Source organism: Physcomitrium patens, chromosome 1 (assembly GCF_059467195.1).
Source record: "Physcomitrium patens ecotype Gransden chromosome 1, ASM5946719v1, whole genome shotgun sequence".
NCBI lineage: Eukaryota > Viridiplantae > Streptophyta > Bryopsida > Funariales > Funariaceae > Physcomitrium > Physcomitrium patens.
In genome coordinates this window covers 4,497,715-4,515,803 of record NC_143410.1, presented here as the reverse complement: position 1 = coordinate 4,515,803, position 18,089 = coordinate 4,497,715, and the positions used below count along the sequence as shown (strand labels likewise).

General features: G+C 28.8%; 1 protein-coding gene across 1 annotated transcript; it reads right to left on the bottom strand.

Annotated features, from left to right (window-relative positions):
* Nucleotides 1–11,164: 11,164 nt before the first annotated feature.
* Nucleotides 11,165–14,407, bottom strand: LOC112283556 (putative methionine--tRNA ligase). The gene is made up of 8 exons (XM_024522429.3): nt 13,926–14,407; nt 13,536–13,617; nt 13,274–13,362; nt 12,997–13,086; nt 12,351–12,512; nt 12,149–12,199; nt 11,949–12,030; nt 11,165–11,563 (listed from the first exon to the last, which is right to left on the bottom strand). Exons 1-8 carry the CDS (start codon nt 14,082–14,084, stop codon nt 11,472–11,474), a joined length of 807 nt encoding a protein of 268 aa, XP_024378197.1. The 5' UTR covers nt 14,085–14,407; the 3' UTR covers nt 11,165–11,471.
* Between the last annotated feature and the right edge of the window lie 3,682 nt (nt 14,408–18,089).

The following is an 18,089-nucleotide window of genomic DNA, read 5'->3' as shown; positions in this document are numbered from 1 at the left end:
TTTGTAAAAATAATGTTTAAATATCTTAAATTATTATTAAATCAAGATAATTAGATATTAATTAGAATTTTATTTTTGATTATATTTTTACCGTATAATCATGTTACAATACAACAATTTTTTTATCTTGTACCAAAAGAAGGAGATGTAGCTTTTGATCAGTAAAGAATAATTCTCTTAAAGCCAAAGTATTTTCATCTTCAAGCAATAAAATCTTTATTGACAGTTGATTCAATCTTTGCCAAGCAAATTCAATAAAGTATGTCTTTTAATCTTCTTGTTGTTAAGGACAAGAATTCAATGAAAGCAAATAATTAAGTGAGACTTTTTTCAAAGAAATATGACAAAATAGAAGTAAAATATATATATATATATATATATATATATATATATATATATATTAAAGAGGAATTCAAATGGCTATTTTCAAAAAAATAAAATAAAATAAAATAAAGACTCTTGAATCTAAACTAGAGCAAGAAAAAAATTGACAAGAGTGAAAAAAGCTTCACTCTTGCTTCTATATATATTATCCAGCTAAAAACTATATGGCAATATTTTATAGGATCTCCAATATGTGTTGACTTTGTAAGCCACATGTCTTAATTTACAAAGCAAATTTTTTATGTCTGTGCTACATAGTTGGCTTATTTGACAAGCTACCTACATGTTGTCATGTTGTAACACGACTATATGGTGAAAGATGATAATATGGATCTTACTATAGAAGAGCCAAGTTAAAAGAAAAGGTAGAAAAATATGGATAAAAGATAGATAGGTAGTAAAACTTTTAGTAATAATGCTGCCCTCTTAGAAAAAATAGCTTCTAGTTACTTTATAGGGCCAAAAATAAGGCAAAATAAGGTAGATTGGAAAAATAAATGATATATAAATCTTTAAGAGGAAGTTAAGAGTAAATTCTAGTAAAAATTACTTTAAAAAAACTAGATGTTGATACCCAGAGATGGCCGGTTATGAACTAGGGTCAAAATCAGACCCTGAGGCACAAAACTGAGTCTCGACGACGACTCCCAGACTCTTTGGCAAATCAAAGAGTGGATTTTGATAGAAGATTTTATAGGGTTTCTATAGGCATTGATTTTGGGTGATTTGGAGTTGTTATGACTTTGTAAGAGCTTTGCAAAGTCAAGATTTGTTTTGGATGACTTGGATTTTATGAAATAAAATAGGGTTTACATTTTTGGGTGATTTCAAGAGTTTGGTAATAGATCTATGAGTGAAATTTTTTAGATTTATGTTTATAGTGGTGTTTAATATGTGTCATAAATTTGAGCTCGATCTAACAATTGAATTGAGGAATATTGTGGTTTAAGTAGGTCAAGGTCTCAGAAAGTAAAATTTTAGGTCTAGTGACGGTTTTTAAGATTTCTTGCAATCTATTGGTTGGATTGGAGTGAAACTTATGTAAGAGGATATTAGACTTGATTTTCTATATGTATGAGAATTTTGAAATCAATCGAACGATGCAAAAGAGAGATATTGGCTTTGGAAGATTGGCATCAAGGTTGGAGAAGAATGCAGGCCAATACCCGAGCTCATTTTTGAGGTTATCGTCAATTTGGTAACTTCGATCCTTTTCAATTTTTTTGTGCTTGTTTTTAACTTATTTTTTTAGAAGTATGTAAAATTTGATTTAAGATAAATAGTTTATTCATTAGTTATTGAGGTTTAAATCTGTTGTAGGAATTACTAGGGTTTGGTTTAGGGTTTGGTTAGGATTTGGTTTAGGATTTATGGTTTGGATTAGGATTTGATTAGGATTTGATTTAGGATTTAGGATTTAGGATTTGATTTAGGATTTTTTTAGGATTTAGTTTAGGATTTGATTGGGGTTTGATTTAAGATTTGTTTAGGGTTTGATTTAGGGTTTAGGATTTTATTAGGATTTAAGATTCAATTAGTTTTGGCCTAAAATTTGAATGAAGTTCAATCGGATTTTAAGTAGAATTAAATTAAGATTGAATTGAGATATATTTGAGTGATATTTGTGATCCTTTTAATATTTCTATAAGAATTCTTATTATTTGTTTGAAATTTCTTTGAGATTTTTTTGAATTTGATTAAGCTTGCTTAGCATTATTATGGTCTAATTAGAGTATTTTTAGTATTCTATTAGAATTAGGATTTTATTATTTTAATTTCTATTCTTCCTTCTACAGCCAGGTACTTGGAGCATTCTCAAGCAAGACTTCACGTATTATGACAATGGTCTCCTACTGCTCCCATTTATATCGCAATTGGTACTTCTGGCACTTTTGCGGCCATTGGTGTTATCACTGGCCTCTTTGCTATTTGAATTTGAATTTTTCTTCTTTTGGTTTTACTTGGACCTACAATTCCTTTTTGTCATTCCCGTAGGAGATTTCTTATGCGTAATTGCTCCTGTCTTTCTTTTGCTTGTCAATTAATTCTTTGATAATCCTCCTCTTTATGATTATCATTCATAATCTTTCATTCTTCTTTACAAAATCAATATTGCCTTGAATTATAACTCACATATTTGTAACCTTAAGACTAGTTATATGAATTGGATCTGTTAGTATCACAATTGATTGTACTCTAGCTATCTAAAATTAATTATCAAACTACAAAACACCAAGGCTTACTACTTCCATCTTAATTTAATACATAATCCATTCTACGAATATCAATTCAACAATACTTCCATATTCTTATCATTTCATCTCCCACTTATTCTCTTTGCAGTTTATATATATTCAATTACTGATCTCCAACTTACTTATTATATTCAATTTCTCAATTTATCACACACAATTCAATATCTTCACTTAACATAACACAATTCAATAATTTCAATTCTCAAGGTCACAAATTTTCTCCAAAACGGTCAATCCAAAGTCATATTCCACAATATTCTAATCATAGTTTCAACAATATTTCTCTCAATCATAATTCTTCATAAGAAAATAATAAAAGCAAAGAAAACAAAGAGGTGGTACCAAGCTTATCCCAGCTTATGACTTTCACAGTCTGGCCCTAATCTCCCTTTTCTCAACCTCTTTATGCTACCAAAAGATAGACCGTCAACCAGCAGATTCCAAAGGTTATGAATCTTTGAGTTCTTAACCATTCGTTCCATTAACAACCTACTATTATCAACTAAACTGCCTAACCATAAGTCTAACTCTCAACATTGTCAATAACCAACTAGTAACTTATCACAAAATTTATTTACCTATTCTACAAGCACAATTGATCTTTAATTAAGAAATTTATATGAAGATGAATGAAGAGATTTTTAAAAGTATCTAAGCATATTAAAGCAATATGAAATTTAGAAAAATCAAGAATTTAAGAAAAAATATAAGAATCTTATGGATATTTTTTACATAATAGATATTTTTAAAATCATTCTAAGAAGAGAGAAGAAGTACCACAATAAGTGATATGTAATAAAGAAGCTCAAAAAAATATTAAAAAAATTTATGAGAGTTTGTGGATAAAGCATAGAAAAAATTAAAAAATATTTATTAATTTAAAAAATAAAATGTTGATAAAAAGGCATATATAAAGATGTAGCTAAATTTAAAGGATCATATAAAAATTTTAACTTTATTTCAACATTTGGCATAAAGATGGATTATACCGAATATAACTTTTAGTACTACATTATAAGTGGGTGGTAGATTTAGTAGCAATGTCTATGAAATTTTGACAAATGAAGTGTTTTGTACTTACATAAGAAGATTTATCAAATATAGTTTAAGGATAAGCATTAAAAACAAAAATTATTGAAAGTATACATCAATTTTTTTTAGAAGACATTTTTTATTGCTATTGTTATATTACAAAAATTATTGCAAATAGAAATAAATTCAATTCAAATGAAGCAAAAAAATTCTTTGATTGAATTGGAATTAAATTATTTTTGACACCAACATATAATCTAAAAGATAATAAATAGATTGAGCATTAACATTCACTTATTATTAAGGTATTAATAAAATCATGCAATGATAAAGTTTATTAGTGGCTTAAACTACTATCATTTGCATTATAAGTAGATTGCACAACTTATAGTACAATGACAAGCTATATGCCTTCTAAATTAACATTTAAACAAAATTCAATAATGCTAATATAAAAAATAGTGTCTACATAAAAATTATTACCTTAAGAGGATTATTTTAATAGAAAAGGGATTTTAGGATTATAGATCCAACAATAGGAAAAAAAATGTGAAGATACTATAATAGCAATAAAGAGATTGAAAGATGCAAAGAAAATGAATAAAAAAGATTTGATAAAATACATAGACTATAATTTAAGGCAATTGAAGAATATGATTAGATCTTAATCTATAATAATAGTTTGAATAATCAATATTATACATTACAAAAAAAATCTAAATATTGATTTCGACCATATGTTGTGGTGGAAGTCTATAACAATGGTACATATTTGTTACAAGAACTTAATGGAATAGAATTGAAGACATCTAAAATAAACAAGCAAATCAAGTTATTTAAAAAAAGAAACTTTTTATTTATTTTGATAAAGAATAAAAGTAATAATTAATATTAAGTAATATTAAAATAAAAGTAAAAAATAAAATAAAAATCAAGAACTTAATTTAAATGAAAATATATTCTAAATCAATATATTGAAGAATAATTAATACAGACATGAAGTTGTATAAGTTTAGAAAGGAAAGAGGAGGTAGATGTTATATTGTAATACAAACATTAGGTATATATATATAAGAACTTAATTAAAAATATTGTAGAAAATTATTTTAGAAGTATAGATACTAGTCACAGAGGTAATAAAACTAATAAGTTTTAATATTGTCTCTTTAAAAAATAAATTCTTCTTTACTTTATATAGCCAAAAATAAGAAAAATATATATATATATATACATATATATATATAATATTAAAAAAATTAAAAAATTAAGAATACTATGTAATAAAAATTATTATAAAAAATCCAAGAATTGATATCCAAAGATGACTAATTGAGAACAAGGGTCAAGATTAGATCTTAAGGCATAAAATTATTCTTCTATGGCAATTTTGGAATTCTTTGTTGAATCAAAAAATAATAATTTAAAGAAGATTAGACCATGGTTCTTTGAATTATAATTTGAAGTGATTTGAGTTTATAATGACTTTATAAAGGCTTTACAAAGTCAAGGTTGTTTTGAAGTAACTTTTATTTTTTGAGAAATATAAAAGGTTTCTACTTTAGAAAATTTTATAAGATTGGTAGTTGATTTGATTTTTTTATTAAGATTTGATATATTTTATCTTGTTTAAAATTCTTACTTTTTTATCATTAAAATGATTGATTAATATGTAAATTTTGAATTAAAATCAATGATTATATTATTAATTATTGATATTTTAATTTGGTATAGGATTTGATTTGGATTTTCTGAGAATTTAGGATTTTATTGGAATTTGATTAGGATTTTATTGGAATTATGGATTTAATTAGGAATTCATTAAAATTTGATTTAAGATTTAAGATGTAATTAAGATTTAAAATTTTAATAGGATTAGATTATGATTGGATTAGAATTTGGTTAAAATTTGATTAGAATTTAAATAGAATTTAATTAAAATTTGTATATAAATGAATTAGATTTTGATTAGAATTCAATTAAAGTGTGTTAGATTTTATTTTAAAATTATTTTAAATTTGATTAGAATATAATAAGATTTTTTAATATTTTTTAAAAGTTTTATAAAATATATTTAAGTTAATTTTAAGCTTATTTGGATCGTTTGGAGATGCCAAAGGGTGTTTCTAAACACCTTATACTTTATTTTGGTTTGTAAATTAAACTTTAAGGTAAGTTCAAATCATTCTATAGCCAAATACCTATTGTATTTTAAGATTAGCTTTTACATAATACAATAATTCATCCAACTTGTGGAATATGTATTTTATTTATAAGATAAGTTTTTTAAATAAATATGGATATTATATAAAAAATAGTATTATATAATTTATCCTTAAATTTATTCAAAGCTTCATGGTTAGTTCATCAAGTCTAGCCTTTGACTTGAAAGTGAAGAAAGAAGCCTAAAACTTACATAGTTATAGTTTAATTACATAAGTTGTATTTTTTAAGATTGCTTAAGCATTTTTCTCTTTGAAATCATCAAAATGTTATAGGAAGTATACAAAGAGTTAGTATTGCTCTTACAGAAGAATAACATGTACTTATTAAGATATGATTAAGTTTTTTGGTTTTATTTTTTATTATTATTTTATAAAAATACATATGTAGAACAAGTGGAATTAATTGCAATAATAAGAAAAGATAAATCATTTGCACCAAATACTGACATGAAGGAGATTAAAGACAAGATAATAGTAAATACTTATGTTTCTTATTTTGTAGGTCATTAGAATGTTATTACTACCATTTATAAACCTATAATTGTTGTCATAAGTAGATGAGCATCATAAGTAAAATAGCTTCTTAAGATATACAAGTTATAATAATTTATAGTAATAATTAGATTTGTAGCAAATAACTTTATAAAAATTTATAATAATGATTTATAACAATTTATAATAAGTTTAAAATAGTTTATAATAACAAGTTAGGAAATAAATTCATAGATATTTTTTACAATAATTCTTAAATCTTTAAGAAAAAATAGACAACTCAATGAAATAGATTATTTTCTTAAAGAAAAAAAAAAAAAAAAAAAAAAAAAAAAAAACTTTATCAAAATTAACAATCATAATTTTGTTAAAAAATTATAATTATGAAAGCTTTGGAATACATTGTTAGATATTTGCACCATATAAAAATTCTTTGTAAATTTTCATCTTTTTGATATTAAAGCTATATACATCTAAATAAAAGTTTAATATAATTTACCATCAAAAAACTTCTAAATGAATTTAGAGCCATTATTTTGTCTATAATCAAATAATTATAAATCTCATTAAAAAAATATTTATAATGCAACAAAACCAAATCTAGATTTTGTGTTATTTTAGATTTTAGATATGATTACAAATTATTCTTTAGATAGCTAAATGTTATCATAAAAAAATAAAAAAATAAAAAATAATAATAATAAATATTAATTCTTTGTTAATTTAAAATTAATTTTATATAGACACAAGTTATAGAATCAAGAAATATCAAGCATTGTAAATCTTGAAAATAAAATTAATTAAAATTAAAATTAAAATAACACTAAAATTTCATATTACAAATATACAAAAAATAAAGAACTAATATAAAAATAATAATAATAATAATAATAATAATGTCTTCTCAATAGTCTAATATAAATTTTAAAAATTATGGAACATTTCATAATATATCTTAGAATCAAGAATAATCAAAAGTTTAACTAGTTCCTTTCAAAAAGCAATTGCTTTGAGGACTTGATCTTTGGCAATCCCAAACTCTTTTTTTATTATTTTATAAATAAAAACTTCTTTCAAACTCAAATTATATTTTTTTTGCGAAGACCAACTTCAACCCTATTAATTACGTTGTAGTATCAAGTAGCCCTACTACCATAAACCGCTACATGTAATTAAGTTGATTGATCACCATGTCTTGTAGCCACCACTCTAACATTCTACTAACTCTAGTAATTCAACGACCCACAAAAGCCTTGATAAATAAGTCTTCTTTCAAAATCTACATTGCAACATACTTCTATGCATAATTAGCAAATTATATTCCTAACATTAGAATTAAATAATTTTATTTCTATTGGACATATTCAACCAATAGAAATAGAAACAATAACAACATTAGTCTTTTTAAGTAAGAGAGTTTCCTCAAATAGTCTAAATATACAAAAAAATTTGAAGTTAAGACTCTATTATATACAACAAAGCTTATCACATCAATAATCTATATCCACAAATCCAACCTATTTTTAAGGCAAAATTATGTAATTATTTTATTACAATTTGTAAATAATTTGATTTATACAACACCATCAATAAATTGAAACATGGAAAAACTATTGAATTCAAGCTTTATATAACCAAATATCACCAAAAAGATACAATACCACTAAACATTTTATGTGATCTTTTATGAAATCACTTCAATAGTAGTCTCTTTTGAACACCCTTTCAATTTTATATTAGAACTTTTCTTGATCTAAATAATCATTAGATGAAGTCTACAAGATTCTATAGCTTTTGACAAAACATTCTACTTTCAAAATTAAAGCAATCTGGTACCATTTTTTACCAAAATTTAAAACCACTTCTTTCTCTTACAATCTTTTCTAGCTAACAATGATAAGAGCCTAGTTACTCTTTTGTCCACAACCTATAGCATTAAAGATTATCATTTATAGATTTAAAATATGTAAGACAGTCCAATGTATATAGGATTAAGATATAATTATCATTCATAACCTTAGTAACAAAGGCCTAAGGCATCCTCCTTCACCTCTTTTTAACATCTAATAGAAAATATGTGATGATTCACTTACTTATTTCAAAAATATGAAGATGGCTTCATTCTGGAAATGCTTGCTTTTAAATTATTTATTAAAATAAAATGACATAATATTTAGATAAGAAACTTAAGCAAGGAAAAAAATATAATAATATATTTAAATTCATTAATTACAAAATAAAATAAAATAAAATAAAAAACCTCTCAATGACCACTGTACTGACCTGGATCAAAGAAGAAAAACTAGCAATCATGAATGTAGGTCCCTTTGTCACATGGAATTACACTTCCCACCAAAAATTAGAATAGACCACCATGAACTTAACCAAGACTTATTCTATGTAACTAATTGACAAAGAAGTCTACACCATTATGGTTTGATAGTGAATAAATAGATAAAATCCAACTAAAATCTCATGGGACAACTCAAGACATGGCTGTGAGACTTCACCCCAGTGACAACACCCACCGCCGCCACCACCGGAGCTTGTAGGATGTCCGAATGACAGCAGAACCGCGTCCCACAACCAGAGGTGGCGCCGCCGCATCGTCGTATTACTCTTGGGTGGTGGAGGATCCACTAACTCCACTCCATCACCACACTACCACAGCACCTGCTGCATGGTTCACTGGTCTCTGGCATTTCAGTCGACGATTTCACCCATTGGGTATTGCTGCTTGTGGGGAGAGCTAGTTTTCCCGCACTGCAACACATGAGCACAAGTCATGGCGTAGTCTGTGAAGCTGCTGATTGTCTATGTCATGCGCAGTGCAGTCAGGATGAGATTAGTGGACGGCGCTGCATACGGATGGGAGGTGGTCTTTATCAGGTGTGGAGACCTAGACCCCGGAGTATGTAGGCTGTTTCAGTGGGCGACAGTGTCATAAGTTTGCAATTTCTTCCTCATCCAGTTGTCACAATTTGCTGCCGATGTTCAGGTACGCATGGATGATTTCTAAGCACCGCGAATACCGTGCCGTATTTGGTTCCCAATCCATGCTAGTAATTCGACCAAATGTATATGAAGAATAACTCATTTGTAGTCGCTTGGAGAAGATATTTATCTTGTAAGTAACCATACTTGACTGTATGACTTTAGCACACAACAATGGTGTATTCAAGTTGTGTATCCGCATTATTTTGTTGAGGTATGAGTTTGTTTGAAACAATTGTGCAGAGTGAGACTTTTACACAACATTTCTCAGTATATGTATAATTAAATAAAGTTAAGATGTATACTAAGATATATTTTTGAAGAAAAATTCATTTCGTGCAGATTGAAAGAAAGAAAAAACTTTACTCCAAACTAGGTACGGGCATTTTTATTATAACATTGTGTCTCTTGATTGTAAAAATGCTTAAATTTTATATTAATAATTGATTAAAAAAACTAAATATCTATATATAGAGAGAGATATATATATAATTATAATATAATTGCTATTATAATGACTATATAATATATATATATATATATATATACTATTGATATTGTTACACTTCAGATGATCTTCATATGATTTAAATTGACTAAAAAGCGTGCTTCTATGATTAGGATGCATTTGGAAATCCAATAATTAATCTTAATATTGGGCCAAAAATAAAATGAATTAAAAAAAAATGGCAGTCAAATAAATAAATCAATGATTTCTTATTAAACATATTTTGAGGCTATTGTTTTGTTTATAAAAACAGCTTGTAATCTATTTTTTCATAAAATATTCATTGTCTCTTTCTCAACCATCATTATGTTTGGAGGGAAAAAAAATGCCCAAAAAAGAAAAAGACATATCATTAGGTATTAGTTTACAAAGAGGTCATGTAGGATGTAGTGATATCAATTGGAGATGTAGTATTAATATTTTTTTTTTTCTTTCTCTCTCTCTCTTTTTCTATATATCTATATATATATATATATATATATAAAAATAGATGCATCATATTTTGTATTACATGTAATTTATTACAAATAGCTATAGATAATATTAGACTATTTTTTATATTTAATGTTTTCATTAACTAAGATTAATTATGATATTAATAAAAAAATCTTGCAATTATAGATCTTTTTGAAAAATGGCTTTATTATTCAAAAAGCTAATCCAATCAAAACTAATCTTGATAGTAAGAATCTTCAGTATTTTATATCATTATATATCTCAAATAATTGCAAAGTTTGTTATAACATATCTTTATCACAATTTGTATCCAATTTTATTCATTTTAAAAGAAAACAAACAAATATTGTTAAATATCTACTTAAAATATTTATTTTTTGCATTATTATGTGATGTAACAATGGGAGCCAAATCTCATCAAATGAATGTAATTAAGTATGATTTAGTGGTTTGTCATCCATTTAACTTTTTTCATTAGTCGACTTTGTGAATCTCAACTAGAGTTTGAATATTTAGATGGAGAAACCCCTTATCATTCTCTCATATTTGTTTTCTACTAATTTTCTCCAATACACCACTACCACCAGTATCAATATATTCAATGGCCAATCTCAATATGTTCCATTCACAATTGTCACAATTGTGTACAAATTTGGTATCAAGTTTGCCATCAATGACAATTGAATCCCGCACACTAAGATGCATTACAATCCATAAAAATTTCTACACTCTATCAATCACCCAATCTTGATTTGCAGGTGAAAGTACCAATTTAAAGGATACTATTGTACTTACGGAAATCTTAAAACATTATTTCCATGTTTCACATCAACATCCATTGTTTTACTAAACTTGATTGATACCCCAGTCGAGAGTTTTGCCGTTACAGCGGACGTGACCGATGAACATCGCACAAAACTTTACAACAGATCAATAGCGTATATCAGCTGTTCGATAATCAGCCAGACTAGGTAATTCACCTTCTAGATGGAAGGAATTAAAACTCAGCAATGACGAGTTACATATGTCAAGAAAAATTCCCTAAACCGTTTTCTGCGAAAATAATGTGCCAAATACTCCACCCATAGGCCAATATGCCAGAACAAGCCAACACCTCAAACATAGCAATCAATGAATTCCAGCTCCATCGGGCAGTCCGGGAACTTTAATTGGACCCGAGGATGTCACCAATGACTTACTGTCGAACACTGCTAATCCACCTGGAAAAAGAGGCCACCATAGTGTTAAGCTGGTCCTAATTGTGATCGATGTAATCAGCTGGATTCGGATATCGATACTGACTATGCTTGATAAAGGCAACTCAAACAAGTAAAAAGTGCTAGCAAATTCAGAATGATTTTCATTCTATGGATCATAAGACGAAGGAAGATTTGACAAAGAAGATAAAGGTATAACGCGTAAATATAATCATGCTAATTTTGGATCTAAGGGGAACAGACAGTAACGTTGGCAACGATGTCTAGATCAAGGTCCATAATCGAAGCCATACATTGAAGTGATCAATCAGCAATGTTCACATACCACACTAAGGAAAACGACCACTGCTGACAGAAGTTGGCTTTGAGGAAAGAAATCGTAGCATACCTTTCACTTGAAGAAGAGGAACTACTTTTTCCCATATTTTTGAGCTCAGTTGCTTGGCAGGGTTGGCACTTGGAACTCCGCCCTGCAAACCAAAACAAATACCACCATAAAAGCGGCATCGTGATGGGAGGGTTCTACGTATTATTCAGTTGAACCTTCGCAGTGGATCGGAGATTTACAAAATTTGATGAAGTACTCACCTCTTGAAAGATGCGGTCCCCTGGAGCAGCTTCTGATGGAGGTTCAAGTACCTACACAAAAGGTCAAAACATAATTACTGATTAAAAGACCTCACATAAAATATAAAAAAACGCGAATTACGATGAACTAAATTAGCATATAAGCTGATAGATCTCAGGTCGATGAGGGTGAAAGCATGAGAGTAAAAGAGCGAGAATTTACCTTGACAATCTCACTTCCATCCTCAGTAGCCACTGAACCTGCCAAAATCATTGCTTCACTAACTTGTCCCGCAAGCTTGGCAGTCTTCAAATTCAGAATCGTACAGACCTTTTTGCCTTCAAGTTCCTCCTTAGTCACAAATTTCTTTAAGCCTGCCACAACCTGCGTTACCTAGGTCTGTAAGAATACTAAAGCACAGTGGCTCTTGTTGCGAACAAGAACTGGAGTCTATTTGCCACGAAAAAGATATAGAAAACCCAGGAATTTTTGTTGGGAGACTTCCATACTCCAAAAATGCGCAAAAAATCAATCAACTCCAAATTTTGTCATGTCACTCAATAGCAGCAACTGGCCAGGTTATCAAAAGAATTCTGTCCTAATGAAGAAAAAATCTATAGGTATCAAATCTAGTATCAACTAGGAAGACAAGAGGGTGTGATATCATATCATCGAAAAAACCTACACGCCACTGCACAAATGTAAACCAGCAACAGTGGAAGTTCCTGATTTATAGTCTTATTTTTTAGTAATTAATGTATACGTAGATCTACCCTTTCAGAGTGGGTATTGTGAAAAGCATCAATATACTATGATAAGTGACGCCGACACGGGAAACATGATCATGGTTAGGACAAGATTACTACACCTGTTTTATATTGCCGCAGCCCACATCCACTTTACAGACATACAACTTCTCTGAATTTGGATGGTTTTCGACAGATTGCACCAATGATACCTGAGCTCCATTAATTACATGGCACAGTAATTCAAAGTTGTGCATATACAAAAAAATGTGATATGGTAGTACTGTAAGTTAGAATTCAAAGATGCAGCTGAAATCATCACATAACGTTATGTATCAAAAATAAGAAACTTGCTATGAAGAAGCCATCAAAAAGCAGGACCAGAGCTTTCAACCATACCTGCATAAGTGCCTTGTCAAAGTTGTCATTCTGTTCATTTCCGCTTGTGACTGCATTGCTGTTTGCAGCAGCTGCTCCAGGAAGCTTCACTGGCAGACAAATGTGCACAACTCAAGATATGAAGTGCCGATGACAAATGATTTTGTACAGAGAAGGTCGTGACCTTGGATTGACATCAACCTACTATTCAAAAAACAGCAGATGAAAGAAGACAACTAATGCAGTCAAAAAACTACCAATCCCCATAGAGACAGTCACTCACGGTTGCGCCCTTTAAGAATGTCCGGGATGGGCTTGTCCTCGTTTTTCTTGCTGACCTTGGGCTTAACGTCCACAACTTCTTCCTACTTACAAAAGAAATTACATCAAAACTTGCTTCAATCAAACCTTTTGAAAACGTAGGAAATCCATCATGGTGGAAGGTTTTCGTAAAGAGGGGGGAGGGGGTAAATGACTCCTCAATGTAAAATTACAACCAACTCTCGGGAGAATGCAGAAAATCAAAGAATTGTAGGTGCAATCAGAGCACATTAATTTTCCGCATTCCAATACTTTCTTTCTGGGTGAGCATGACGACCCCAAACAAACTTCACCAATTCAAAGAGAACTCATTAAACTGTAAAATAAAATAAAAAATGCTAGCACCTCATACCGGTTTTCGAATCGGTTCACCGAAGAGCACTGCAGGTTTGGTGTGCTTTACGGCAGCAGTGGCCGCAGGGGCAGGAGCAGGATCAGAACTAGTGAGACCAACAATAATAGAATCCAAGTGAGCAATAGCGCCATCAATAGCGCTCACTGTCTGTGCCATCTCTCCACCAGCTCAGAATGCCACCCAAAAAAACAATTCTTCAACGCAACTATTTCGATTCCACAACAAATAAATAAAACTACCCTACGATCACCAAACCCACACAAATACAAAAAATAAATAAATAAATAAAAATCACCACAATCGAAGCGGGTAAAGATAGTGCTAATTCCTCGACAGAATTCTCTCAGTTCTCGGGTAAACCACCAACCCAGCAAATATCTCACTCTCAGGATCGTACAGAGGATAACTTTCTACAACAATAACAACAACCCAATTGCAGGTTTCGTGCTAGAAATCAGTCCACGCACGCTCTGGGTTGTTGACGACACTGGACATTAAGCTTCGGAACCACAGGGTTTAGGGCTTAGGGTTTCGGCAGAGCTCTGTACATTGAATAGTGATAAATTCCCACATCCATCCATACAGATGCATATATTCTTACTTCGAAGACCCCCAACACAGTGCTTTTCAGGTCATTCATTTCACGTTGCCTCAAAGTCTGCATGTCGTGTGTGTTATATGCAGATGAGGTGATTTGATTGTGATTTTTTTACCAACTTGTTTGTGTAATCAGGATTCTTTACACTTAGAAGTCCACTTTGAAAGGACGTGGTTTAAAAATCTTACAAAGGTTTCTTGCTTGCTGACAAATGTTGTATTCATAGAAATCTTAGCATTTGAAAATAATATACATAATGAGAAAATGTCATCACATAGACCATATCATTATTTAAGAAATTATTAGATAATTATTGGACCTATTCTTTTGCTAAATTTAATTTACAATCATCTAGATTAGAAATAAATTTGGGTTTGTAGTCTTACTAAGAGTATAAAAGGACCAAGTGTAGTAGGGGATTCTTTTGAAGTAAATCTCATAGTCACAAAGGAGTTGTGAAAAGGCTTTGAGAAAGAGATATTCTTAAATTGTCACGAGATGGTCAATTTAATAAAATGGTGAATCAATTTAATAATTTCTTTATTTTATTATAATTATGAAATACACCATCTAACATTTTTATTGTAAAAATTATTTAAAAAATAAAATAAATAAATAGTAAATAATCTTAATAAATAATTTTAGCATTTTTGACACATGTTCTCAATTTTTGGTCAAAAATAATTCTCTAAGATGAATCTAATAAAAATTCTATAGAACAATGTTATTTATGTCATTTACTAATAAATATAAGGAGTTGTTAAAGCTACACCTTGTTGTTATTAAAATTACATCCCTTCTTGCAATTTCATGATTGATTCCATCTATCTCCTATTTCTATCCCTTATTCCCAATTCCATGTCTCCATTCTCATCCATTGTCCCTTGTCCTTTGTTCCAAAACTCCCTCCCTCCAAATCTCCATTCTCTTCCTTCATTTCTTATCCCTTATCCATGTTTTTATCCCTCATTTTTTGTGTCAAATGTGTATTGCCTTTTTTGAGCCTATTACCAACATTTGCATGGGAGATGCATAGATACTATTAATATTATTTAGATACTTTTAGTGTGTGTTACTTGGATTAGTGAAAAGTAGGGATTAATTTCCTAGAAATACAATCCTTTGAGGAGGTTATGTGGAAGATCATCAAGTATTATATAGTGAGTTGGTGGCAAGCAACTAGAAAAGAAAGTTGGTCTAATACCAATATGCATAACATTTTAGCAAGTTCCAAGAGTTAATAAATATTTTTGCAGAGGGATAATAGCCTCAATATTGTCAAGCCATTCTTTCACTTTTTGGAATATGAGGTGAAGAGAAGTATTTGCCGAAGTTGTTTAAGCTCAATCTGATTGACCACTACTATGACCACCACTACACTTAATCTCTATTGCAAGCTTGGATAAAATTTCTAATACACTTAGAAAGGTTGTGGGATGCATTTGCAGTGTGGGCTGAGGAGTCATAATATCCTAGGTTTCAATGTAAAAATGAAACTAGTCAATTAATTATAATGTAGAGAACTTAGAAGAATTGGAAACAAAGTGTGATAATTTATGTTAATTGCCTACAAGAAATATTAGGAGATAAGGAATGAGAGACAAGAACAATGACAAGGGAGAATTTAGGATAGGGAATATAGAACAAGAGAAAGGAACATGGATATGGGACTAAGAATGAAGAAGTATGGACAAGAAACAAAGAAAGAAAATGGGAACATGGAATTGTAAAGGGACTGAGACGGAGAATGGACAAAATCAATTATGAGATGGCAAGGAGAATGTGGCTCTAATAACATTGAGGTGTGGCTTTAACAATCTCCTAACATATATATATATATATATATATATATATATTCATAAACCATCTTGGCTGATTTTTCTTAACATAAATCCAAATATTATTTTATTTTAATTTATTTCAACCAATCACAAGTTTAGAAAGTTGTGATCTATTGCTTTTTCTTCTAAATCCAAAGAATTCTTAATATGTAATTTTTATTATCTGCCAAAACACTTTTATTTATTTATTTATTTATTTTAATATTTTTAATTATGCTTATAGAATATACTAAGATAAAAAAAACTTAGTTACAATAAGAAGACAATAAAACAAAAAATAGAAGGACAAAGAAGAAAAATTTACAAGTAGTATCTTTTGTTATTGCTTCTAACTTTATTCAACATAGCATTGTATTAAGAAATATTCCAACTTTATTCAACATAGCATTGTATCAAGAAATATTAATACAATGCTATGTTGAATAAAGTTGGAAGTATTTACAAGTAGTATCACTTGTTATTGCTAAATGGATTTGTGATCTATGTAAATATTAATATCATGTATAAAATAGAAGCAAAATCATGTGTGATGTGTAATGCTCTCTCTTCTAATGTTGGACATAAATTATCATTTAATATTCAATATTTGTAGAATACTTTTCAAGAAATATCTAAAATTATTTGAAAAATTATCTTTTGACATCTATAGTTTAGATTTTTATTAATTTAAATATCATATAAAATTCTAATTATTTAAATAGTATGATTACAATATTCACATATGATATTAAAGAACCTTAGTCTGTTTTTTTTTTTTCAATTTTTCAATTTTTTTTTCAATATTTTTCTTCTTTGTTTAACAAAATTGACATGTTGTTGCCTATGTTTTCATTGTCTTTAATATGTGCCCTTTCATCTATAAAAGTCATGTAATAATATATTGTAAAAAAAGAAATATTTATATATATATATATATATATACCTAATCAAATGCATGAATGTGGGTTTTTTGCAACAAATTTTTCTACACACTACATATAATCTTAAAAATATAATATTTCAACATTCTAACACAATGCTTGAAAGTTCTTTGTGTGGTACTGAATACGTGTTGAAATCTCATGTAGTAATGAAAGACATTAGAAGTGCATTGTCAGGAAATTTGTACTTTTTGCATGCACAACGTATTTAAAAATTAAAATTAAAAAAATTAAAAAAATGATCTAAGAATTTGTGTTTAAAATAAGTTGAGTATGATGACCAAAATCTAACATCAACACATATTATTTCTCTGTATTAACTGCACAATATTAATAATAAACAATTTGTTTATAGTAAAAGTCAATACCTTTTGTGTAAATCTATATGCCGATACAATATTTCAAGCTGTGTATAATGCCCAAAATCCAACAAAATATATTAAGATGTTTAATACTTATAACAGATGACTTATTTTTAGATCATCTTTCTTTCAAGTTTGTCGTTGAAAATAATTAGTTAACAAATTGGTGTTTCAAAATAAGACATGTAGTTATGATTCCATTGGGAAGCAAAGTTACCAAGCATCAGTCTTAGCATCAACCTAAAACATTTTGTCTACTTTGATTCTTCATTTCTTAACATTATTTTTTTGTGGATGGAGCACACTTTTCTTTTGTTGCCAAAAGATTTATTTTACAGTGTATGTCAAATGAAGAGTGTTTACGATATAATTTTTTAAATGTTGCATTCAAAATGAATTGAGGTTAATAATACCTAATAAATCTAAAGCACAATACATTT